The sequence below is a fragment of the Anabrus simplex genome, chromosome 14 (assembly GCF_040414725.1).
Source record: "Anabrus simplex isolate iqAnaSimp1 chromosome 14, ASM4041472v1, whole genome shotgun sequence".
Taxonomy (NCBI): Eukaryota; Metazoa; Arthropoda; class Insecta; order Orthoptera; family Tettigoniidae; genus Anabrus; species Anabrus simplex.
The window spans coordinates 87,074,876-87,102,438 of NC_090278.1; the positions used below are offsets into that span (position 1 = coordinate 87,074,876).

General features: G+C 40.0%; 1 protein-coding gene across 1 annotated transcript; it reads left to right on the forward strand.

Moving 5' to 3' along the window:
* The first annotated feature begins 1,283 nt into the window (after positions 1-1,283).
* On the forward strand, positions 1,284-26,920 carry LOC136885421 (uncharacterized). The gene is made up of 5 exons (XM_067157949.2): positions 1,284-1,370; positions 9,633-9,724; positions 17,299-17,440; positions 22,347-22,418; positions 26,560-26,920. The coding sequence occupies exons 2-5, from the start codon at positions 9,645-9,647 to the stop codon at positions 26,695-26,697; spliced, it is 432 nt and encodes a 143-aa protein (XP_067014050.2). The 5' UTR covers positions 1,284-1,370; positions 9,633-9,644; the 3' UTR covers positions 26,698-26,920.
* The last annotated feature ends 643 nt before the right edge of the window (positions 26,921-27,563 follow it).

A 27,563-nucleotide genomic window follows, 5' to 3' on the forward strand; every position in this document is an offset into this window, starting at 1 on the left:
CTCTGCACATGGTTATGAGGGTATTTAGGGGTTGTAGTAAGGATAAAAAGGAGAGGGCATATAAGACTCTAATAAGATCTCAACTAGAGTATGGTTGCAGTGTATGGGACTCTCATCAGGATTACTTAATACAAGAACTGGAAAAAATCCAAATAAAAGCAGCTCAATTTGTTCTGAGCGATTTCTGACAGAAGAGTAGTGTTACAAAATTGTTGCAAAGTTTGGGCTTGGAAGACTTGGGAGAAAGAAGACGAGGTGCTCGACTAAGTGGTAGGTATGAACATTAAAACAAGAAAAATAGTTAACACCACCTTTCCAATACTTATCTTTCCTCATATTTAGTAAGTGTGGGAATAGGGAGGTTCAGAAAGAGGAATGAAAGAAGTAAAATGGTCAATCCCAGTTGTACAACAAGGGCCAAATTTAAATACTGCAATGTCCTTGGGCCCAAATAATTTTGCACCCGTCCTTAAACTTGATGAGACAAAATAGTAAGTGGTAGGTTCTGAGCTGTCAGTGGAGAGATGAAGATGAAGTTGGAATTCAAAGGGACAAATTGGGGAAAATATTCATTTATAGGAAGAGGAGTTTGGCATTGGAATAATATACCAAGAGAAATGTTCAGTTACTTTCCAATTATTTAAGAAAAGACTGCCACCTGGGTGACTGCCTTATATACAGATCAGTGGTGATTGATTGATGATTGATGATACTGTCTGGGAAGACAGGCGATAATATTTATTCCAGGAGACTCCCAGCTATTCCAAGAAGGTAAGTAAGCCTACATACATTCATTTTTTGAGCTCTCTTGTGAATGGTCTCCTTAATTTCTGTAAGCAGTGACGGATATAAAATGATCAGTATAACACATTAGCCTCCTGGTTAAGTATACCTCTTTAGTTCTGCTTTCATTTTTGAGCATTTTCTTACATTTTGATTCTCCATCCACTATTTGGACTGGTGATGCAAAAAATGAAACAAACATAATGTTGTCATTGTTGTTGTTTGTTTAAAATAGCAGATTGGTGGCTTGATTAATTCTAAATTGTATCTTATAATCCCCAAAGTAATAAAGATAATAGTTGTGCTTGCACACATTATATTTCTTCAGTTTGATAAGTACTGATGACATTTCCTAATCCTCTTTTTATTTATCTTAGATTTTACACCTCACTTTTTTCAGTTAGTACGGTAGTCTTATTGTGGTGTATTAACTCCAGCTGGAGTTAATGAACTGCTTGTCCTTTACAGAGCTATAAAGCTGCTTATCTGCCAGTCAGTTTTTAATGAGCTGGAACAACACCAGTCAGTGCAGGAAGCAGATCAGGTGACATGGGATAGCCCATTGTCTTGAAAGGTTATAAACTTGGGTAAGATATTATTCAGTATTGAAAATTTATTCTAGAAATTCCTGAAAATGGTATCAGTTTTTGCACATCAGCTCTCCTTCACATATTGGGTTATCCTAAGATAATGTAGAGGATTCTGGGAAGTAGAATAAGGTTTCATTCATTCATTCATTCATTCATTCATTCATTCATTCATTCATTCATTCATTCATTCATTCATTCATTCATTCATTATTTATATATTTATTTATTTAGCTTCCATAGACTGTACGATTACATATTTTGAAATATGCCAACAGTATAGGAGTTGTTGAGTGATTTCTTAATACTAACAATAATATATGCACAATAATGAACATTTTGAAAAAGAAGAAAAAGAAAAAAGCACCAAATACCTCAATGTTAGGACAGCACATCTTAATTTTTTTAAACAATTAATAATATTAATAACTAATATTTACAAGACAAAACAGAAAATCTAGGAGTGTAGCGTTAATAATACGTAGATAATCAGTGTGACATTAACATTTTTTTAAGGCTATATACTAGATATTAAGAACGTTTACAAGTTAATAAGTGATAGCATCATTACGAGCACTTCATCATATATTCCGCTGTACTACAGAAGCAGCTACTCAGCAGGAGATTTTTTTAAACTGTGGTAAATGAACTGACGGGACTAATATCTTTAATCTTATTTGGAAGCTTATTGTACAATCTGATTCCAACAGAGTCTACATGTCTCAAGGCAATGGTTTTACTCTTGTGCTCGATACAAATATTATTTCTTGTTTGCCATTGCATGTTGTATATGCTTGGTACTGGGAGTATCCTTAGTCTCTTAAATAATGGTCTGCAATGATCTAACCTGTTACGTCTCGATATAATACTGATAACTCGTTTTTGTATTTGAAAAATAACATCAAGATTTGATTTGTAGCAGCTCCAGAGACCAATAGCATAAGTAATGACAGAATGGAAATAACCAAAATATGGTATTCTAACATATTCTTCACTAAAACTATTAGACAAAATCCTTAAGGCAAAACAAACAGAACTCAGAGACTTCCCTATTTTTTTAATATGACAATCCCTTCTTAATTTTTCATCTATATGGACACCTAAAAATTTTGTGGTCAACGTATTTTCAATTGTGTTTGCACTTAATATAAGGTCATGTTTTTTTGCACTTTTGTCATGGTAGTTAGATGCCTTGAATTCCATGTATTGGGTCTTTTTTAGGTTCAGAGTTAATTTGCTTTTGCTGAACCATGATTCTAACCTATAGAGGACTGTAATTTGCTGCAGTTTCTATAGACATAGGGTCAGGATTATTAATAATTATGTTTGCTCAATCAATACTGATCTGCATTTAGGGCAGTCGCCCAGGTAGCAGATTCCCTATCTGTTGTATTCCTACCCTTTTCTTAAATGATTGCAAAGAAATTGGAAATTTATTGAACTCTCCCTTGGTAAGTTATTCCAATCCCCAACTCCCCTTCCTATAAATGAATATTTGCCCCAATTTGTCCCCTTTAATTCCAACTTTATCTTTATATTGTGATCTTTCCTACTTTTAAAGATGCCACTCAAATTTAATCGTCTACTAATGTCATTTTACAAGTAACTAATCTCATTTTGTTCTGTATTGAAGATACAATAAGTAAAACTCTTTCTTTCTTTTTAATATGACAATCCCTTCTTAATTTTCCATCTATATGGACACCTAAAAATTTTGTGGTCAACGTATTTTCAATTGTGTTTGCACTTAATATAAGGTTGTGTTTTTTTGCAATGAAAAGGTGGACACAATAATTTTAATCTTGAAAGAGTTTTACTTATTAATGTCATTCCACGCCATCTCTCCACTGACAGCTCGGAACATACCACTTATTACATGTGATAAATACAATTTTTGATTCATATTGATAACAATAAGTTATTATTTTAATAACATACCACTTAGTCGAGCAGCTCGTCTCCTTTCTCCCAGTTCTTCCCAGCCCAAACTTTGCAATATTTTTGTAATGCTACTCTTTTGTCGGAAATCACCCAGAACAAATTGAGCTGCTATTCTTTGGATTTTTTCCAGCTCATGAATCAAGTAATCCTGCTGACGGTCCCATACACTGGAACCATACTCTAGTTGTGGTCTTACCAGAGACTTATATGCCCTCTTCTTTACATCCTTACTACAACCCCTAAACACCCTCATAACCAAGTGCAGAGATCTGTACCCTTTATTTACAATCCCATTTATGTGATTACCCCAATGAAGATCTCTCCTTATATTAAAACCTAGATACTTACAATGAGCCCTAAAAGGAACTTTCACCCCATCAACACAGTAATTAAAACTGAGAGGAATTTTCCTATTTGTGAGACTCACAACCTGACTTTCAACCCCATTTATCATCATATAATTGCCTACTGTCCATCTCACAACATTATCCAGGCCATTTTGCAGTCGCTCACAATCTAGTAATGTATTTATTACTCTATACAGAATAACATCATCCGAAAAGAGCCTTACCTCTGATTCCACTTCTTTACTCATATCATTTATATATATAAGAAAACATAAAGGTCCGATAATACTGCCTTGTGGAATTCCCCTCTTAATTAATACAAGGTCAGATAAAGCTTCGCCTACTCTAATTCTCTGCGATCTATATTCTAGAAATATAGCAACCCATTCAGTCACTCTTTTGTCTAGACCAATTGGACTCATTTTGCATATATGTCTAATATAATCAGAAAGAATGCCTTCCCAAAGCTTACATGCAAAGCATGTCAAACTTACTGGCCTGTAATTTTCAGCTTTATGTCTATCACCCTTTCCTTTATACACAGGAACTACTATAGCAACTGTCCGACTCGTTGGCTGAATGGTCAGCGTACTGGCCTTCGGTTCAGAGGGTCTCGGGTTCGATTCCCGGCCGGGTCGGGGATTTTAACCTTCATTGGTTAATTCCAATGGCCTGGGGGCTGGGTGTTTGTGCTGTCCCCAACATCCCTGCAACTCACACACCACACATAACACTATCCTCCACCACAATAACACGCAGTGTCCTACAAATGGCAGATGCCACCCACCCTCATCGGAGGGTCTGTCTTACAAGGGCTGCACTCGGCTAGAAATAGCCACACGAAATTATTATTATACTATAGCAACTCTCCATTCATTTGGTATAGCTCCTTCATACAAACAATAATGAAATAAGTACTTCAGATATGGTATTATATCCCAACCCATTGCCTTTAGTATATCCCCAGAAACCTTATCAATTCCATCCACTTTTCTCGTTTTCAACTTTTGTATCTTATTGTAAACGTCATTGTTATCATATGTAAATTTTAATACTTCTTTAGCATTAGTCACCTCCTCTATCTGGACATTATCCTTGTAACCAACAATCTTTGTATACTGGTGACTGAATACTTCTGCCTTTTGAAGATTCTCGCATACACACTCCCCTTGTTCATTATCGATTCCTGGAATGTCCTTCTTGGAACCTGTTTTTGCCTTAAAGTACCTATATATACCCTTTCATTTTTCACTAAAGTCTGTATGACTGCCAATTATGCTTGCCATCAAGTTATCCTTAGCTGCCTTCTTTGCTAGAGTCCCAGAGTCTGTTCACATTATTATGTACCGTTTTCCACCGATCATAGTTATTTTTTAAAAACTGCCTCATGCCTGCTTTATCAGCCATATGGTACTGCCTAATAGCCCTACTTTTAACACCTTCCTTTCTATCACATTTATTATTAACTATGACAAAAACAGGTTCATGATCACTAATACCATCTATTACTTCGGTTTCTCTACAGAGCTCATCTGGTTTTACCAGAACCACGTCCAGGATATTTTTCCCTCTAGTTGGTTCCATTACTTTCTGAATCAGCTGTCCTTCCCATATTAGCTTATTTGCCATTTGCTGGTCATGCTTCCTGTCGTTTGCATTTCCTCCCCAATTGACAATTGGTAAATTCAGATCTCCCACTACAATCACATTCCTTTCCATGTCGTTTCTCACATAGCTGATTATCTTATCAAATAATTCTGAATCCGTGTCAGCGCTACCCTTCCCCAAGTCTGTACGCTCCAAAGACATCAAGTCAGAAATGAGCCTTACACCTAGAATTTCATGTTTGTCATCTCTTTTTCGTAGCTTACAAATTCTTCTTTCACCAGAATGACTACTCCCCCTCCCACCATTCCTATCCTATCTCTATGATAGACACTCCAGTTTCGGGAGAAAATTTCTGCATCCATTATATCATTTCTCAGACACGATTCAACTCCTATTACAGTATCAGGTAAGTATATATGTATTAAATTACTTCTATTCCTTTCTTTACAACACTTCTACAGTTCAACACTACTTGACTTCCAGATCTCTGTACCCTTATCACCACTCCCTAGATCACCCCGTTTCCCTGAATGTACCTCCCTATTGAGCAGTCGTGTGTCAGAGGAGGAGCAGCAACTAACTCATCTCATCGCTTCCCAGTTCTTGCCCGGACCTCGCCTCCCAGGAGGACGTCTCACATCGGAGGGGTATGTTGCAATATCCACTTGACAGCATATACTCGGAGACAAAGTTTTGGACATGTAGCCGAATTAAAAGCCAGCCGACCAGCCATGACACCTCAGAAGATCGTCAAGCTACAGACGACGCGGCTCAATAGATGACACCTCTCCGTATGGTTCAGGAGACTGCTGACCTGACTCTGCTACAATACTCTCAGCAGAAACAACAAGCCATCGATAAACTCGTATTGCAACAGGCTACCTCGACACAACGGGTCTCTCACTTGAAAACCGATGATTTCGACAACATGTACGACGCCGTCCAGGAGCAGGTCCGGCATCCGCCACAAGATCAACATCCAGCACCTCAACAGCTGGCATTCTATACGGCCCACTGACTACACAGCAGGATTGTCCAACCCGGAGCCCCTTCGGGTTCACCAGCTTGCCACCACGCACCAGCAGCAGCTCATCGTCACGACAGCGGGCCAGGATCGTCTCGACATCGAAACGGTCCTCTGGGGGTTGTCAGCCTGGGACGGTCTCAACCAGGTGCAACAAAATTACTTCGCCACCAGGGCCAATCTCTTGTACATAGCCATCAACAAGGCCACCACCGAGACGTTGGCCTTGACCCCAGAGGGCTTCAACTTAAAGATCGTGCAGCGCCCAACCCGGGTCTCTCACGGCAAGCATCGGGGATGGGGCCGAGGGACACGAGGGGGCGCAGCCAAATGAAGCAGCCCCAGCTGAGGAAATAATTTTGCACCCGTCCACGCATCCATCCAACGACAGCCCGTCCACGTCGGCACTGGATCCTGCCAGGATTACTCGGTGGTCAACAGGCCTGCCACCACCGGATCCACCTGTTCCAGCCGACCCATTGTCTGCAGCCAGCAGGCAGTCTCTTCCAAAGTGATTGTATTTTCAGCATGTTATCTATGTGTGATTATTGTTTCTATTTTTCTTTTGGCTAAGGGTTTTCTTCTTTGATTGTATGTTTGTTTGGCACTGGGTGCACCCTGTATAAATTGTATAAATTATGTAATAAAGCACAGATGGTTGTAGCCTTCAGCACAGCCATCACTGCCTCCTTCTCTAGCATGCGGCTTCGCCCGTGTTGCTTCACCTACATGCATACCAGCTCAGACTATATAAGGCGTGGGGTGAGGCAGCTCAGGAGCAGTCGTGTGTCAGAGGAGGAGGAGGAGCAGGTTTGTATCATCAGCATACAGAACTGCAGTTTCTATTTGATTATTGCGAGGAAGATCAAGAAAAGAACAGGCCCCAAAATACTACCCTGCAGAATACCTAAGTCTAGGATTTTTACCTGAGAGTGATATGTATCATTATGCCCTTTACTGTTACAATGTGTAATTTCAACAAACTGGGATCGTTTATCCAGGTATGATCTAAACCAATTAAATTGGAAACAAGAAATAAAGTGGGTCAGCCCATTCTATACAAGGAAAATAAGAAATGTAATGTTACATTTCTTATTTGATAAAAGCGGTACCGGTTTCAACCACTATTCTGGGTCATCATCAGCCAATTAAATAAAAATATAAAACAATGCATAGGAAAACAATGAGTAAAGGATAAGTTTCACTAAAAGCAGTTCAAGAAGCACTATAACACTATAGGGAAGACCACTGCATGATGTAAGATCCTAAAATCCAGAAGAAGTCGAAGATCAGTCATTTAAATGAAGCAAGGTGCAAGTCCTTGAAGAGCAGCATAACATACGTAATGTTGGGTACTGTGCTTCTAAATGCTAATGAAACTTGGTGAATTTTTCAATGATCAAGCTTGCAAATGCTTCTAGGCAAGAAAATATATAATACAATTTTATATAATTGAAGTATATATTAATTAATATATATATACATTAATAGCTTAAGGCTATAAAGTTGGCCATTTTCACTGTTCATGTATTATGTAAAAACTTCTTGATGAAATCTTCTTAGCAAATCTAGCTACAATTCACTAAGTGTATGATTATTTGGTGTCTTTCTTTAGAACATTACTCTCCTTGTTTTATTTGAAAGGGAGCCTCTAACATTGCCATTGTTCTGCTGATAAATCTTGTGACAGTCCTGTTTTTGACTGCTGGCAATTTAGATGGTGGCTTGCAATTGGGAAGAAAGAAAAGTGTATAAACATGTGTGTACAAAGAAATTATTTGTGTAAATGTCTGTCCAGGCAGCTCATATGAATCACAGGTAATAAATTTGATATTATCCCTATTGAAGAGCAATATAATGTAAAATAAAAGTTAAAGGTTTCCACCTATTCAATACTATTTATTGTAACCTTAAAAAAGTTAATATATTTGATGACACTAATTTCGGTCTTGACATAGGCACAGATTGGGAATGAAACAATGCAGTTGGTAATAACATTGTATCAAAATCGCGAAAGCTGTGTTAGAACCAAAGTGGGTCGAACTGAATGGTTCAGAGTTGAGACAGGCTTTAGACAAGGAAGTGTATCATCTCCCTTACTCTTCATTATCATCATGGGTAGAATTCTACATAATATGAAGGAGAAGATGATGGGCGAGCAAGTAAGTCTATGCTCTGCTGATGACATTGTAGTTTGGGGAGATAATGAGGGGGAAGTACAGACACAAGTTGATTTATGGAATGAGGAGATAAGAAATTTTGGAATAAAGATTAGTACTGCGAAAAGCAAGACTTTGATCATTAAAGGTAACAGAAAATTCAGGGGAGTGATAAAAATAGGAAATGAACCTCTTGAAGTAGTGAAAAATTTTAAATATTTGGGCAGCGTGATGTCACAAGATGGAAATTTGGATGGAGAAGTTGATTTAAGAATACAGCAGTCTGCAAGTTTCTACCAGTGTGTGAGAGACATTGTATGGAACAAACATGTGCCAATGAAGTGCAAGAAGGTTTTATACTCGTCCTATTATAAACCTATACTGACCTATGCTTCAGCAGCCTGGACGTTGATGAAGCGGAACCAAAGTAAGATACAAGCAGCTGAAATGAGGTTCTTGAGGAGCGTACAGGGAAAGACAAGACGAGATAGAACATGAAATGAGGAAATAAGGAGAAGCGTGGGATTGTGTAAACTTCAAGAAGAGATTGATATAGCAAAGCTAAAATGGTTTGGACACATGATGAGAATGCCAGGAGAGAGAATACCAAAGAGAACATTCATGGATACAGAGACTGCAGAGAGGTCTAGAATGAGATGGAGGAGCTCTGTTGTGAACTGTACTGCAAATAGAGGAGTCGATATCAATAAAGTACTAGAGGAAGAGTGGTGGAAAGATTGAGTGAGGTGGAGGGCTTTGGTACACTACCCTACCCAGAGAGAATTTGAAAAAGGGAATGGATGCAGAAGAAGAAGTTTCGGTTTTACTAGAGACCATCATCAGTCCAAATCAAGTTAAGGCAAGACATGAATTATAGATAAAATTTATGAAGCAAGCATGTGTTGTTGAAATTCAGTGCAAGACAAGTAAAGATTTGGATGTTAAAAACTCATCACAATCATTTACTGTATGTCTTGTGTAAGTTCTTAGTCCCTTTGAAAGATGCACTTCACAAATGCAGAATGGTTTGACAACATTTTGTGAATTGGTGATTTCATATTGTTTAAAAACAAAAACAAAATTACTTCCCCTGAGAACTTTAATTTTTTGACTAATCTTGTTATTCCTTGGGACAAGAGAATTAGAGTCTCATTATTAATACAAATGATATTTGTTTTTACAGGATTTGTCCATTATGAACTGCTTTAATGATGATCCGAATGCTATGATGCTTGGTCTTACCCTGGTTGTGTTTGGACTCGTACCAGCTCAGTGGTGAGTATATTAAGTACAAATTAAAGCCCATTCATATAAAAAGTAATCACCGAGCTCGATAGCTGCAGTCGCTTAAGTGCAGCCAGTATCCAGCATTCGGGAGATAGTGGATTCGAACCCCACTGTCGGCAGCCCTGAAGATGGTTTTCCGTTGTTTCCCATTTTCACACCAGGCAAATGCTGAGGCTGTACCTCAGTAAAGGCCACGGCCACTTCCTTCCCACTCCTAGCCCTTTCCTGTCCCATCATCGCAATAAGGCGTATCTGTGCCAGGGCTACGTAAAACAACTTGTAAAAAAAATTTTAAAAAAATAATCAGAAATTTTGTATTTATATCCTGAGAAGCACACCTAACTATTTTGAAAAGATGGTAGATTTATATAATAAAATTCTTCCGAGCTGTTATGCCGTGGTCCACTCCTCTCGCTTCTCCCAGACGTTTCGACTACTGCTGCGGTAGTCATCTTCTGTGGCGTCGTGTAGATACGCTCTCCTGTATCCCGCTGGCGACTGCAAAAGTTGTTTGGGAAGCAGCTGTCTTTATATGTAAGTGTGTGGCCTCCAATTGGTTCGCGCTGTGCAAACCGACATCTGATTGCCTATCTGAAAGCACGACCTCCGATTGGGTCGCGCCGAGCAGCTTGACGTTTGGTTGGCTATCTGAGCACACGACCTCTGATTGGTTCGCGCCGGGCATGGATTCTGACGGGTCACTCCGAGAAGTCTGTCGTCTGATTGGATCTCGGAGTGCACGACCTCCGATTGGGTCGTGCCGAGCAATGGAACCTCTGGTATCTGTGCCAGGGCTACTTTGTTGATGTAGTGTGGTTATTCTTATATATTTCTATCTATTGATGGGGAAGATAATTCATTATTTATTTAGTATATAAGTACATTTGACTTCCAATCAAAAAGATAGATTAATTCAAAATAAATAATCTGAATTATATTTATCGTCTCATCATTCACAATCATTCTTACATCAATTGTCATAACGTTAGCCTCAATTCTCTCCAAAAAATCCACCAATGACCGAGAAAAGGCTGTTACACCGGCGACCATCCCAATAGAAGATATTATTTCCAACATAGAATCAGGAATACGTCAGTTGCCGCCAGAGGTTTCTGAGGAAATACGTCACGACTGTTCCAAGATACTCTGCAAGGCCAAGTTACCAAAACGTAATCTTAGCAAGAAGGAGGGGCTTGCTCTAAAGAATTTAAAAACCAACGAAAGTATTATCATATTAGCAGCTGACAAAGGTAATGCTACTGTTATCTTGAACACCGTGGATTGTGAACATAAGATCAAAGAATTTCTTGATCCATCGATCTACAAAAAAAAAAAAAAAAATTCCCCGTGACCCGACTGTGAGTATCCTGCGCAAGACCAATACTCTGATTAAGAAATCTTCTATTTCACCAGAAGAACAGAAGAAGCTGAAGAAATCAGAAGCCTTGTGTCCAAGACTATATGGTCTTCCTAAGGTCCATAAGCCAGACGTCCCTCTTCGTCCCATCGTTAGTACCATTGGCTCTCCAACTTATGAAGTCGCAAAATATTTAAGCAATTTACTGAAACCTTACGTAGGGACTAAGGACTCACACATCAGAGACTCGGCCCATTTCATAAACAGATTGCGACACTTGCGAGTACAACCGGGGGATATACTTGTTAGTTTTGACGTCGTCTCACTGTTCACTATGGTACCAATCAAGGATAGGGCCGATGACCTTCGATGTTAGGCCCCTTAAAACAACAAGCATCATCATCAAGCAGCAAGCAATCAAGGATACTCTTGAACATATTCAACATCTCTTTGCAGAGGAGACAATAGTTTTATTTGAACATGTACTTACGACGACATTTTTCCAATGGAAACATTAATTTTATGAACAGACAGACGGTGTTGCCATGGGAAGCCCACTTAGCCCTGTTATTGCTAATTTTTATATGGAGTTCTTTGAAGAGGAAGCCCTGCAGACTGCTGTAAATAAACCCAGCTGTTGGTTCCGCTTTGTTGATGACACTTTTGTAATATGGGGACATGGAGAGGAGGCACTTGACGGTTTTCTTACACATCTGAACAGTATTCATCCTCGTATACAATTCACTGTGGAGAAGGAAAAGGATGGAGAATTAGCTTTCCTGGACGTGCTGGTGAAGAGGAAGAATGATGGATCCTTAGGGCATCAAGTACACCGAAAACCAACACACACAGACCGATATTTAAACAAAAATTCGAATCACCATCCTGGGCAGAAGCGCGCCATGATGAAGACTTTGGTGGATCGCGCCCTTCGTGTCTGTGAACCAGAGTACATCGAGAAGGAACTGCGGCATCTTGATCTAGCCTTGCAAACCACTGGCTACACGGTACAAGAGGTCAGGAGAGCACTCCACCCCAGAAGACAGCCAACAAATAGTACACTGACTGACAGAGCAAATCCAACACCAAGAAGGAGTGGTCAGAACTTTATGCCAATTACAGGGTAGACTGACGTCACTGAGGTATGCTCATGATGTGAAATGCGCCGCTGTGCTGCGCACGTAGCGAACGATAAATGAGACACGGCGTTGGCGAATGGCCCACTTCGTACCGTGATTTCTCAGCCGACAGTCATTGTAGAACGTGTTGTCGTGTACCACAGGACACGTGTATAGCTAAGAATGCCAGGCCGCCGTCAACGGAGGCATTTCCAGCAGACAGACGACTTTACGAGGGGTATGGTGATCGGTCTGAGAAGGGCAGGTTGGTCGCTTCGTCAAATCGCAGCCGATACCCATAGGGATGTGTCCACGGTGCAGCGCCTGTGGCGAAGATGGTTGGCGCAGGGACATGTGGCACGTGCGAGGGGTCCAGGCGCAGCCCGAGTGACGTCAGCACGCGAGGATCGGCGCATCCGCCGCCAAGCGGTGGCAGCCCCGCACGCCACGTCAACCGCCATTCTTCAGCATGTGCAAGACACCCTGGCTGTTCCAATCTCGACCAAAACAATTTCCCGTCGATTGGTTGAAGGAGGCCTGCACTCCCGGCGTCCGCTCAGAAGACTACCATTGACTCCACAGCATAGACGTGCACGCCTGGCATGGTGCCGGGCTAGAGCGACTTGGATGAGGGAATGGCGGAACGTCGTGTTCTCCGATGAGTCACTCTTCTGTTCTGTCAGTGATAGTCACCGCAGACGAGTGTGGCGTTGGCGTGGAGAAAGGTCAAATCCGGCAGTAACTGTGGAGCGCCCTACCGCTAGATAACGCGGCATCATGGTTTGGGGCGCTATTGAGTATGATTCCACGTCACCTCTAGTGCGTATTCAAGGCACGTTAAATGCCCACCGCTACGTGCAGCATGTGCTGCGGCCGGTGGCACTCCCGTACCTTCAGGGGCTGCCCAATGCTCTGTTTCAGCAGGATAATGCCCGCCCACACACTGCTCGCATCTCCCAACAGGCTCTACGAGGTGTACAGATGCTTCCGTGGCCAGAGTACTCTCCGGATCTCTCACCAATCGAACACGTGTGGGATCTCATTGGACGCCGTTTGCAAACTCTGCCCCAGCCTCGTACGGACGACCAACTGTGGCAAATGGTTGACAGAGAATGGAGAACCATCCCTCAGGACACCATCCGCACTCTTATTGACTCTGTACCTCGACGTGTTTCTGCGTGCATCGCCGCTCGCGGTGTTCCTACATCCTACTGAGTCGATGCCGTGCGCATTGTGTAACCTGCATATCGGTTTGAAATAAACATCAATTATTCGTCCGTGCCGTCTCTGTTTTTTCCCCAACTTTCATCCCTTTCGAACCACTCCTCATTGGTGTTGCATTTGCTCTGTCAGTCAGTGTAAGTGAGAAGAACCCAGGAAGAAAGGTATCGCTTATTTGCCGTATATACGGGACGTCACAGATCGTACTGGAAGGCTCCTTGAACGTCACAAAGTTAAAACCATTTTTCAGCCGACCCAACAGCTATGAAACATGTTACGTTCTGCCAAAGATCCACGTGACCCTTTAACATCTACTGGGGTCTATAGGATACCGTGCAGCTGTGGAGCTGTTTATATTGGCACGACTGGCAGAAGTGTCAATACTCGCCTGACGGAGCACAAAAGGAATTGTCGCTTGGGGCAGTACGACAAATCAGCAGTAGCGGAGCATGCACTGCTTTACGGAAATCATGAGATCCGTTACAAGGATACTGACATACTGGCCACAACATCCCACTTTCACGCCCGTCTCTACAGGGAAGCAATCGAAATACATAAACATCCGGATAACTTTAATAGAAAGGAGGAAGGACTGAAACTCAGCAAGGCCTGGTACACCCCTTTATATTACGTACGGCTGAAGTTTACTAAGATCAGGGACATTACAGTCAACCAACCAGAGGTTCCATTGCTCGGCACGACCCAATCAGAGGTCGTGCACTCCGAGATCCAATCAGACGACAGACTTCTCGGAGTGACCCAGTCAGAATCCATGCCCGGCGCGAACCAATCAGAGGTCGTGTGCTCAGATAGCCAACCAAACGTCAAGCTGCTCGGCGCGACCCAATCGGAGGTCGTGCTTTCAGATAGGCAATCAGATGTCGGTTTGCACAGCGCGAACCAATTGGAGGCCACACACTTACATATAAATACAGCTGCTTCCCAAACAACTTTTGCAGTCGCCAGCGGGATACAGGAGAGCGTATCTACACGACGCCACAGAAGATGACTACCGCAGCAGTAGTCAAAACGTCTGGGAGAAGCGAGAGGAGTGGACCACGGCATAAGAGCCCAGAAGAATTTTATTATATTGACACCGGCCGTGAAAGCCTTCATACTTTAAAGATGGTAGATTATTTAAAGATAAAAATTTCATTGTTCCGTATTGAAATTATTGATGTTAAAAATTAAATAACTGGAAAGGAGGTTCAACCTATTCAATACTCAAAGGAAAGAAACGTAGCAATCACATTTCTATTTAAATGGGACCGGTTTCGACCTTAGTCTAGGTCATCATCAGCCATAAAAACATATAAAATGTTTATGAATGTTGGAGGTCAGTTCCACACTCTGTTAGGCACAAAGACACGACACCACATTCTGTCCTGCATAAGGTCACAACACTACTAATCAACATACGAAGATCAAAAAGGCTTGAATTCGCAGACGAACAGATCTGTAGTAGAAAGCCGCCAGCTCCCGGTGACCAGCGCAAAGAGAATAAGTAGGACCAGCGCGGCACACTCAAGGTCACGCGCTGCGGCCAAACACCAAAGTAGAGTGGAGAACGTTTCGAAGGTCCAGAACCTGTCACGGCTGCGGGAAGCCAATTACGTGACAGCCGTGACAGGTTCTGGACCTTCGAAACGTTCTCCACTCTACTTTGGTGTTTGGCCGCAGCGCGTGACCTTGAGTTTGCCGCGCTGGTCCTACTTATTCTCTTTGCGCTGGTCACCGGGAGCTGGCGGCTTTCTACTACAGATCTGTTCGTCTGCGAATTCAAGACTTTTTGATCTTCGTATGTTGATTAGTAGTGTTGTGACCTTATGCAGGACAGAATGTGGTGTCGTGTCTTTGTGCCTAACAGAGTGTTGAACTGACCTCCAACATTCATAAACATTTTATATGTTTTTATGGCTGATGATGACCTAGACTAAGGTCGAAACCGGTCCCATTTAAATAGAAATGTGATTGCTACGTTTCTTTCCTTTGAGTATTGAATAGGTTGAACCTCCTTTCCAGTTATTTAACTTTAAGATGGTAGATTATTCAGAAATTTTTAAAAAAAGAACGTAAGAGAAAGCTTAGTTAAACATACAATTTAGGACTTGTGTGCTTTCATTTTAAACCCCACTGTCGGCAGCCCTGAAGATGGTTTTCCATGATTTCCCATTTTTACACCAGGCAAATGCTGAGTTACCTTATTAAATGCCACGGCTGCTTCCTTCCCACTCCTAGCCCTTTCCTGTCTCATCGTCGCCATAGAATATATCTGTGTTGGTGCGACGTAAAGACCTCCACTAAAAGCCTTAAGATAAACAAACAAAAAACAAACAAATAAATAAATAAGAGTTGTGTGAAACTGGCGGACTTGGCCTACTTTGTATCTGCTGGACAGGTTATGCAACGAGATCCATTGTTTTCTGGTCACGTACATGTGTACAGTGTCCTGGCCAATAAAGGTTTTAAATTTGGAGGGCTAAGGGATTAGTCCATCACAGTCACACTACCAGTTGCTGAGGAATTCACATGTGCAGATTGCTCAGTGTTGCAAAGCAATGTTATTTAGAAGACTGTGGTGTGACATATTGTTCCAATGTGTCAAGGTAACAGAATCGTCCTGGAAGGCCATACACTTTCTAATGAGTCGTTCATTATTCGAGTTTGTAGGAGATGTGCAGGCACTACGCTGTACTGCACTCTAAAGTGTTGTTGACATGCGTTTGCGAGATATATTGGCATAACTATAGTATCCGCCCTGCAATATTACTAGCAGCTGGCACTATTACATGGCTCATGCAAAGTCCCCATATTAAGAAAAATGTAAAATGAAGCAATTTCCTCAATTGTGCCAAAAGTTGAAGGGCTAAACGGCGCAGAAAGGTTTCAAATTGTGAGTCTTGTTATCTCTATCAAACTAAAAAGAACAGATTTTGAAAATCACTTCTGGCCTAAATGCAGTTACAGAAGAACAGCCTAAAATCACTTGTTTCTTTACTCATTTTTTATTCAAATACTTGCCAAATTAAGTTATTTACATAATTCTTTCTGTAATGTGTACCTTGGTTCAATACCCTCAGGCATTTTCTTATATCTTGAAAAATGTCTACACCGAATGTAGTTACAAGGGCTTAAGTGCCTCACATTAGCGCTTGTAGTGGTAGTAAAACACAAACTGTTAATCTAATCGACTGGATGATGATAATTAAGAAAAGTATTGTAAATTTTATATTTTATTTACTTAAAATTTATAGCTCTTATCCCTAGCATGTTCTCAACATTGAGTTGCTTGCCTGTGGATTTTTTAGTACTTAGGATTTTCAGGCTGTAGCGCCAAGAAAGGTCCAACTGTACTATTGTCAACTTTGGGTTACTATGCTCTTTGTTGGTTAGTTATGGCTCTGTGCAGAGGGTGTTAAATTAAGTTTATGCAATTTACCGTCGATTTTAAGGATAACAATCGTAATTTAGTAGGGTTCTTGGAATGTCATAACTTAATTACAACTACCAGGATTTGTACGAAGTGTGGACACAATGTGAAATTGAGTTGCAAATTAAAACTAATTCTTTTCAGATGACGCCACCATCTTGAAGGCAGGACAGAATGTTGTTGTTATTATTATTATTATTATTATTATTATTATTATTATTATTATTATTATTATTATTATTATTATTATTATTATTATTATTATTATTCCTGTACTGTATGCATGTGTCTCCTCAAGCACATGATGGAAATCCTCTCCAAGTCTGTCTTCCAACTCTCAGAAGCTGCCCGGTCATATTTAACATTCGAAAAAAGTGTTATTTTTACGACATTCTGAAGGGATCACTCTGTATCTAAAATATTAATATTTTTTCAGGAGTCTTCATAAGGGACCTTGCTGGTGTTCTCTATTCTCGGACCAGTTGCAAACTTCTCGTCTCCTTTTGCAAGTAATGCCTACGAAAGTTTCCTGTGATGCAAGTGGGAATCTGGAGTGTTTTATTATGTGTTCATCATTGGTGAGTTTATATGAAACACAAACGTCTTTGAATTTATTTAAGGGCATAGTCACAGATAAGAATAGCAATTACAAAATCAGCAATGGCTTCTTCTTCAAGTGCATTGTCCATTTTGAATGCTGGCTATTATCTGGAGTTTTAGAACAGTTCTGCTGAAGATATTTCATATTAGTCTCTCAGATTCCTTAACCCATCAACATGCAATTATTGTTGTCTTGACATTCTACATGGGCGCTTAATGTCGACAGTGATGTTGTATACAACATGAGTGACAGTACCATTTGCTTAACCATCTCAGGTGCCCATCTTTCATTTTATCTCCGATGGAAACAACTCCCATCCTCTTGTATTTTTGGTTATGTGGTCAAAGAGTGAAACTCCAAGAGACCAATGTAGCAAGTGCATCTCCATGATGTGTATTTGTTTTTCACAATTTACTCTATGTTGCACCGACACAGGTAGGTCTTATGGCCGTGATGGGATGGCAAAGAGCTAAGAGCGGAAAGGAAGCGGCCGTGGCCTTAATTAAGGTACAACCCAGCATTTGCTTGGTGTGAAAATGGGAAACCATGGAGAAACATCTTCAGGGCTGCCAACAGTGGGGTTCGAACCCACCATCTCCTGAAAGCAAGTTGACAGCTATGTGACCCAAACCACACACTTTTGGTGACTGAACAGCTCACGGCCTCATACAATGGACTATATTGCAGTGTACCTTTGATTTGAAGCAGACTGGAGGTGTGTATGGCACAGCACTCCCATGACTGCCCTCCATGCGGCATTCACTCTAGCCCACACTTCTTGATCACTTTGCATATTAGAAGGAGTTCGTTTTCATTAGGTCTTTAAAACTGAGAGGACTTTTCTTCTTCATGAAACTTACAGTCTGATTTTTTACCCTCTTTTTCTGCTGTCTGCCTCGTAACATTGTCGAGGCCTATTTTGCAGTCGCTCACAATCTTGTAATTTATTAATTAATTTATACAGTAAAATATCATGATATTGTTATTTTATCTGAAACTGCAGAAGATCTCAAGAAGCTGCTGAATGGTATGGATGAAGTCTTGGGTAAAGAGTACAAGATGAAAATAAGTAAGTCCAAAATAAAAATGAAATGGAGTGCAGTTGAATGAAGTCAGGTAATTTCAGATTATGAAATGAAGTCGTAATGCTATTTATTCGTGGCGTCAACCTAAGAAGATATTTTGCCCCTACATTGCACTATATGTTGTGAATCTGCGTGTATTTGGAAATGGCGGAAGTGTAAAGTGTTGAATGTGATGAAAGGAACATTAAGGATAACACAAACACCCAGTCCCCAGGCCAGGAATATTAATCATTTACAATTAAAAACCCCTGACTCGGCCAGGAATTGAACCCAGAGCCACCGGGTGACAGGCACGCGTTGCCCCCTACACTGCGGGGCAGGACATGAATATTGTTACTTGGGTAGTAAAATAACTAACGATGGCAGAAGTAAGGAGGACATAACATGCAGACTAGCACAAGCAAAGAAGAGCTTTCTTAAGAAGAGAAATTTGTTCACCTCGAACATTGATATAGGAATTAGAAGACTTTCTTCTGAAGCGTGGCATTGTAAGGAAGTGAAACATGGACAATAACTAGCTCAGAAAGAAAGAGAATAGAAGCTTTTGAAATGTGGTGTTACAGAAGACTGGCGAAGGTGAGATGAATAGATCGAATCACGAATGAAGAGATACTGAATCAAATTGGTGAGAGGAGATCTTAAGACACCCAGAACTTGGTCAGTTGGTTTTTGAAGGAAGTGTAGGCGGTAAGAACGGTAAGGGTAGACCAAGGTATGATTATGACAAGCAGATTAGAGCAGATGTGGGATGCAATAGTTACGTAGAAATGAAAAGATTAGCACAGGATAGGGTTTTGTGGAGAACTGCATCATACCAGTCTATGGACTGATGACTCAAACAACAACAATATCATCTGCAAAAAGCCCAGTTCTTTACTCATTCAATTTATATACATAAGAAGAGATGAAGTTCCAATAATACTGCCCTGAAGAATTCCCCTTGTAATGATTGCAGTATCATATAATGCTTTTATATACCATGAAATAAAAGGACTCATTTTCTGCTAATGGCACACCTGATGCCGTAAACCGCATACACAATTTTTCTAAGTGACATCTCTTTGGGTTTTTGAAAAAAGAAAAGTATTTTGTGTCCTATGATATGGTAAAAGAAGGAACGTGTCAATAAAAAGAATGTCATAAAGCATCACTTGCAGAGCATAATCCATTGTGAACGAGTAGAAATGTTGTTAAGACAGGCGCTGCCGGAACAGACAGGTCCATCTAGTATTAATTGAACAAATATTCTTAAGATCCCTCCCAAAGACCAAGCAACACATCAACGGGAACAATATTCATACAAGACTGTATCAAGTGTCTAGGATGTTCCTTCTCAATTAAGCAGCAGCCTAAAACCATGAAAACAGAGCTCGATAGCTGCAGTCGCTTAAGTGCGGCCAGTATCCAGTATTCGGGAGATAGTAGGTTCGAACCCCACTGTCGGCAGCCCTGAAAATGGTTTTCCGTGGTTTCCCATTTTCACACCAGGCAAATGCTGGGGCTGTACCTTAATTAAGGCCACGGCCGCTTCCTTCCCACTCCTAGCCCTTCAGTGTCCCATCGTCGCCATAAGACCTATCTGTGTCGGTGCGACGTAAAGCAACTAGCAACTAACAAAAAACCATGAAACAGCTTAATATTGTACTCTTGTCAATTCCTTGACATTACATGAGACCCAAAGTCAAGACGCTAACAGTTTCATTCACAACGTTCTTGACCAATCTACCTACAACAATCGGTTTTTTAAATCTCCACTTGTGCATGACAGCACATTTAAATATTAGTTACGTCAAGAATATGAAAATGAAAATCGTGGGTCAAATAAGCCCCAGTTTTAATATCACCCTTTCTCAAGACTTATGATAAAAAAGAAGATCCATTTCATTTTATTTTTGAACATTTTAAGTTAACCAGAATAGAACTGCCAAGTTAAAACACATTTAATTTAAATTTATATTTTCAATCTTGACCAACCTACAAGCAACAATCAGTTCAAATCTCCACTTATTGTTGATGACACATCCTGTCAACAGACACGGTACGTCAAGAACATAATATGATATAGGGATCACATAAACCCCGATATGTAATCCTCTTTACCAAAAAGAAGATCCATTTTAGTTTTGGACATTTTTCATATTAGATAGGTTAGGACCAAAAAACTTAACTGTATTAACTTATGTTACCCATCTTAAGAGTTCATTAATGTTTGTATATATTGTATATAATGTATATATTGTATATAGTGTATATATTGGTATGTTTATATTGGTTAAAAAGGTCCCAAACCTTGACCTAAAGGTTGTTTACAGGCTGAAGATGCCCAAAATAATGGGTGAAACATGTACCTGACCTAAATAAGTCTACATAAAATCATGTAGATAATAACCACATTAAACGTGGAAAGTATTGAATAGGTGTTTTTTTTTAAAATTATCCTTGATATCTATGCCTAACGTCATCTTCAATACGGAACAATAATGAGAGTTGTTACTTGTAACAAGGGAGCACATCGAACAGAATAACCCCTTCAGAGTTCCATAAGACTGTAGCCATAACTTTACCAGCTAAGGGTACGGTTTTGAAATTTTTCTTCATGAGAGAGTTGGTGTGGCACCAGTCCGTGGATTGCCATTTTGTTTCCAGTTCGAAGTGATGAATCTGTGTTTCATCGCCTGTGACAGTGCTTGACAAGAAATTGTCACCTTCAGCCTCATAACGAGCAAGCAATTCTGCACAGAGGTTTCTTCTTTAATCTTTATGGTCTTCCATTAGGTGATATAGATGTTGATTCCCATAGGGAACCTGAAGTATTTGTCCCAAATGAGTGAATTTATAATACCAATATAGTACGTCCATTATTGGGCATTATAAATTCAGGTTCCCTATGGGAATCAACATCTGTATCATTTGATGGCCAGGCAGGCATCAGTTTTTGAAAATGAGACAAAGTCTCTCATAGTGCAAATGGCACTGCTGGTGGCTCCAAGTAGCCTACGCAGTGGCCTCCACGGTATATACTAGCAATGTCTCTTGGCGGGTGTTATTTACCTACTGATGAGCCCAAATTAGCACAACGGGGCAAAACGCTGGCAACCAGGAATGAGTTAGCTGGAAAATTTATAATGTCCAATAATGGACCAGCTATATTGGTACTTCCATTAGGTGTCGAGGAACCCAGCGGGAACAAAGCTTTGAATATTCCAACTGGTGGATAAGTGTGTCAGCACTGCCAACAGAGACATGAAGTTCAGCAATGAGGTGTTTGACTGCAATCCGTCGATCACCTCGAATAAGGTGTCTCCATGTTCCAACTTTGCAGGCGTCACAGCTGTGTGCGGCTGGCAGGCACGCGGGAGGTCAGACAGGTTTGCTCAACCTTGATGTGATGATGAAACACGCCTCGCCCAATGACTCACCTAGCTTGTGTCCACTGCCAGATCTCCATAGACATTCTGCAATCGCCTATGAATATCTGTGATGCCCTGTTTTTCTGCCAAAAGACTCAATAACTGCCCACTGTTTGGTATGCACCTCCGTTACAGACGCCACTTTGAAGGGTAGTTATAGCGCTGCTAGCTATCGGATATTAATTAAACTCTATGAGATGAAGTGGGAATATTCAAAGATGTCCCAAACAAAATTCCAATTTTTTAAAACTAACATTGGCCGAGAAATAAAATGTGTTGCAGTATATATTAAACGCCCCTCATAAGATCATTTTAACTGTAGATAATTGACTTGTAACACTCTAATATGTTTGTCTGAATTTACTCTCAAGTTATTTCAACATTTCAGAAGAAGAATCTGAATGACAGAACTGCAGACTTCTTGTGTAGTTTCTTGAAAAGAGGTCCAGAGAAAATGCAGGTGAGTAACTATTGAACACTTTTTAACAATCATGATGTTATGTTCAAAACTATCTCTCCCTGCCTGACTTGCAACCTGAATACTGAAGGCTCCACCTTGTTGGTTTGTGTGCACCATATGTTCTCTTTTGAAACTCCAGACTAGACATATCATCTTTAAAAAATGAGTGGGGGCTGCAATGGACTTATGCCTGCAGGTCTCTGGGCATAGAATATGTCACATGGCTGTTGGATGTGGATGGTTTAGAGAGATTATCATATATTTTTCTTTTGACTGTTTACAGAAGTCTTGAGCAGAGAGTAATGCTTTTTGAGAGATGTTTACAAGTGTATCTGTTTCCGTAAGCTCAACAGAGGCAGTAGATATACTCGGCATCTGCTCATCTTACTAGCCCATCCCTGAGATCTTACATTGTTATAGGCTCTATGAAGTCAAGAAATTTTGGAAATTTCCATGAAGTTCTCAAATATTTCATGATTTTGCACACATCTAATGAAGTATTCTCTCAAATATTAAGAGACCTCACAAAGACAAACATATTGACATCTTGTGGTACGTGACATCATGTCGCAAACTCGGATTATATTAATTTTACTGCACACGCTGATTTCACCACAGGATGGTGGACGCCCATGCCACTCAACTCATGTCATCTGACCTTGAATCAGTGAGCCCTGTTGAATAGTATTTCAGCAGACACTTTGGATCTTCAACTTAGTTATGTATTTTTGCTTGTTCTTATTATATTACATTCGTTTGAGTCCACGTTAAACAACAATCACATGGAAGCCTCTGAAGCTGTTAATCACTGATCTATATTTTGTTCGGTTTAGGATATTTTCCCACTTTAATCCAGACTGCTCAAGATCCTTTCTTACTTCCCTGAACCATTTGTCAGAAACTTTAGGTCTACTTTCAAATGTTTCAAAAATCTGTCTTGTCAGCCTCTTCTCGTCCATTCTAAACAGATGTCCATACAATTTGAGTCTTCTTCTCCTCAATCAATGTTTCGCTTTCATAGTATATTCCCCCCCTTTCTTGTAACCTATACCAGACATCCATGATTTTTGAACCCATTATCTTACGGAGGATGTTTCTCTCAAATTTCTTGGCTTCTCTTAGTCTTGACATTCCTGCCATTCGGGGGCATTCGCTAGCAGTGGCGTCCGGTGAACATATTCATTACCCCAGCTGCAAATTTAAAAAAATATATAAACAATCGTAGCCCCACTACACTCTCTAAAGTCAACATTACCATTTTATAAGGCTGCATTTTTCATGGAAAGGTCTACCTGAGAAAGATCTTTCAAGAATATTTTCAACAACATGCTCGCGCACACTTCCAAATTGATATTCACGGCAGTGACAACACCATCATAATTTAATCTATAGCAGATTTTAAACAATGTACTTACAGTTTCATTCGGTGATGCTTTGTGATAGTACAGTCATGGTTTTCACAAAAATACACTACGACTACCTATTTGTTTTTTACTTAGAAAGCCTAATCTAAACTAATCAGCAAAATTTAACTGGTATTTTACCGTCGTTGAAGTTTTATAGTTTCACTTGCATACTGAGTGTACGTGCATCAACGACAGATAAGGGAAAATATTTGTCACGACGTATAACACACATTATATTCATGAAGAATGCCACAGAACTTGCGAAACCTTCACCTGTAATCCAAGACGAACACTACAAAAATTCACTATAGGTATACCACCATTACAGACAACCATTCGTGCTTAACTCTGCTCATGCCGGGCAACCTAAATATTTTTCTGCGGCTATCGGAACACATACTCTTCATGTGCCATCAATGAATTTCTAGGAAAAACTTTATACATGCCAAAACCCAAGACTAAAATATATTCTTCTATATTACAATTGCTTTCATATACTGGCTCTATTTTTATTAGGAAGACGATGTGCAAGTGGCTATACTGCTAAGATGTTGATATTTTTCTTACATTGTAGCACTGAAGACTTCGAGTGTCAAGTATTAAAACTAACACCCCTTACGTAAGCTAGCTGACCTGTCACCGTAAATTGCTGTCAGGGGAGCGGCCACAGCTCCGCCTCGAGGAAGCTTCAAGTGCATGCGTCACCCAAGCGACCTTAAATTTCGTTGTGGGTAGCTCTCTATTGCGCTGGCAAGGAAACCCAGCGCTCGCTGGAGAAGCTGAACTGTGGTAGTGTGAGCGGATTGTTGAGACAGCTGTACTTGGCTTGGCTTAGATGTTCGTAACTTTTTAAACATTATAAAAAGCGTTCTAAGGAAAAATTAGAAAATGTTAATACAAAGTTCTTTACTCCAGCAGCACTGGAGTAGATGAGGTTAAGTGCACACCACTGTTCTCTAGCATTGAGACACTCTGTTTTAATCACTGTCTTGTAGTGTCATAGTTTAGCTTGCCCTGGGAAGGTTTTTCTCTTGTATAAAGCATGTGTCCTGTGAAAAGCAGCAACCATCTTCTCTCGCCTGGTGTAGTTGGCTTCTCTCTCACTAGTTTTCAGCTGTACGATTTCCCTGTGATCCTTGAACCTGTCAACTCTTTCCATCTTATCATGTTCTGTCTTCAAGTGATGAGGGGCTATTTTGAAGTTGGTCATATATATATATATATATATATATATTTTTTTTTTTTGAAAGGAATTTGGAGTCTTGCTCAATCTGCTTCCTGCTTTAGTATATTTATCTGTTCTGTAGCTGCGTCAGTGTTTCCAGACAGGATCTTGCGAATGCAAGCCAGTTGATCTTGATGCTGTTTTTTGATCCTCCATTATACTTGCTCTAATAATAATAATAATAATAATAATAATAATAATAATAATAATAATAATAATAATAATAATAATAATAATGATAACAATATATTTTTTAAACTTCTTTTTTTTTTTTTGAATCGAGACTCTATGGTCTGCATGTTAACAACTAATCTTATTTTCAGTGTCTGTGTCTTGTTCGTCTGCCGGCTTTGACATCTTGCCAGTATATCTGGAGCCCATTGATCAGCACTTTCTTCCGCTCCTCTGGTAAAGGGCCTCTCCATCTTCTGCCTCCACCATAACACCCTGATAACTTTTCACCATCCTTCTGAAACTAATCCTGTCATTTATTTTATCCTCCGTAATGCCCACCTCTCTCAGATCTTTCTCACACTCTCAGAACCCTCAACTTAGATGCCTTTGCTTTTAGAAAATTGAGATTTTAATTTATTATTATTTTTGGAAGAGACAGCTTTTTGTCGAGGAGCCCAGAAATGGAAAGAAACAATAGATGTATTCTGTGTATGTAATATATATTGTATATCCCTTTCAGACCTGAAAGAAAACTGGAGGTGTGAATTTTTGTTCGTACGTCAAGAACTGACTAAAATGCTGCTCAATACACATATTAATAGTTTATTTTACAAAATAAAAACTAACATCCGAAAAACAGGACCCACACAATTGTGCGTATCAAAATTCAAAACCTCGTTGTATCACGTACGATGGTGTAGCTTCAAAATTTACGTTCACTAACCAATGTACACACTTCATTGAATATATTCCGGTATTCAGTAAAGCTTCTAGATTAATATAAACGCCGTAAATAAATACTTACTTTCGGCACTACTGCTTCCTGCCATCTCGCCGATCAACTGTGCTTTTTAAACTCTTCTTCCTTCGCCCTGGCAGTCAAGCGCATACTAAAATCAATTGAAATACACGCCACGTGTCCTGCACAATCACTGCAGTCCGGTGTAGCGCCGAAAAAACATCAAATACGGTCAGGGATAACTAAAATACGAACCCGCATACTCGGTCTGAAAGGGATATAGACATAAAAGTCTTAAGGCTGGGGAGTCATTTGAAATTAGCGATACAAAATGTGTGATGTGATGTTACCTAGCAACCGAGCAGGCTGTGATGTGAAGTATTGATGGATGGCCATGACTGAGGGACATGTTTATGATCATTTCATTTTCCTATAGGGAAGTTTCACAGCCTCTAATGTACTCCATATAATTTAGTATTTCTAGAGTTGATGCCCATGTTATTAAAGATTTCTCTTTTTTTAAATTTTATTACAGCCCTAAATTTATTTCTATATATTGTAGAAATGTTACTAAAAATCTTCATTTCTGTTCTATAGCCCACAATATTTTCAAATGGCTGCAAGTCTGACAAATGGGAACATGTGGACGTTGTTACTAGTGAGCCATTTTGTTGCAAGGACGGCAATCCTCAGAGCTGCGACTTGATTGATGAGTCCAGGTCTACAAACAAGTAATGTTGCAACAGGCTGAATAGTTTTAAAATCATATTTATCACAATAATGTGTAATTTTATTAGTGACCAGGTTGGTCCATTGATGAATGAAGACTCACTACTTTTTTTATTATTTATATGGTTTTTTTTAAATATCCTGCACTCTGAATGGTGATTTTCATGGATAGTTTCTTTATAGAGTTTGTTATTTGTTTGTATTTTACAAAGAAAATATTAAATGTTGATACTGTTTGTTATAGTTTGTTTATTTTCTCCTAATAATAGAGAGTTTGGTGCATTATAAAAAGGCTATTTTTTAAGTAAGGTCTGTTTGTCATTAGAAACAAAACCTTTTTCTTATGTCCTCTTTACACATTAAGTTATTATTCTACATAGCTACTGTGTTTGTTTAAACATTCATCATACCGCCCAACCAATTTTTGTATCCCCTCATCATAGAACTCTGCCGCCTGTAACTGAAGCCAATCTTCAACTGCTGAATTCACTTCTTTGTCGGTGTCAAACCGCTGACCAGCGAGGAACTGCTTCAGGTAACGGAACAGATGACAATCGCTCGGTGCAAGGTCCGGGATGTACAGAGGTGGTCCATTTGCTCCCATCCAAAAGATCAGATTAGCTCTTGAGTTTGAGCAGCCATGTTGCTTATTCTGTACAACATGCCAATGAATGTCGGCAGCTGACATGTTCCTTGCTGTAAAAAGACCTTATTTCACACTGAAACATTTCAACTGCCCACACTGAACTATACACAATGATGTTATGACTGTAACTGGTGATGTCTCATGGCCAAGGTATGACAGAAGACAGCACATGAGCGCATTTCAACAGCCGCACCAACTTAACAAAGCTACAGCCAATCAGACCTTA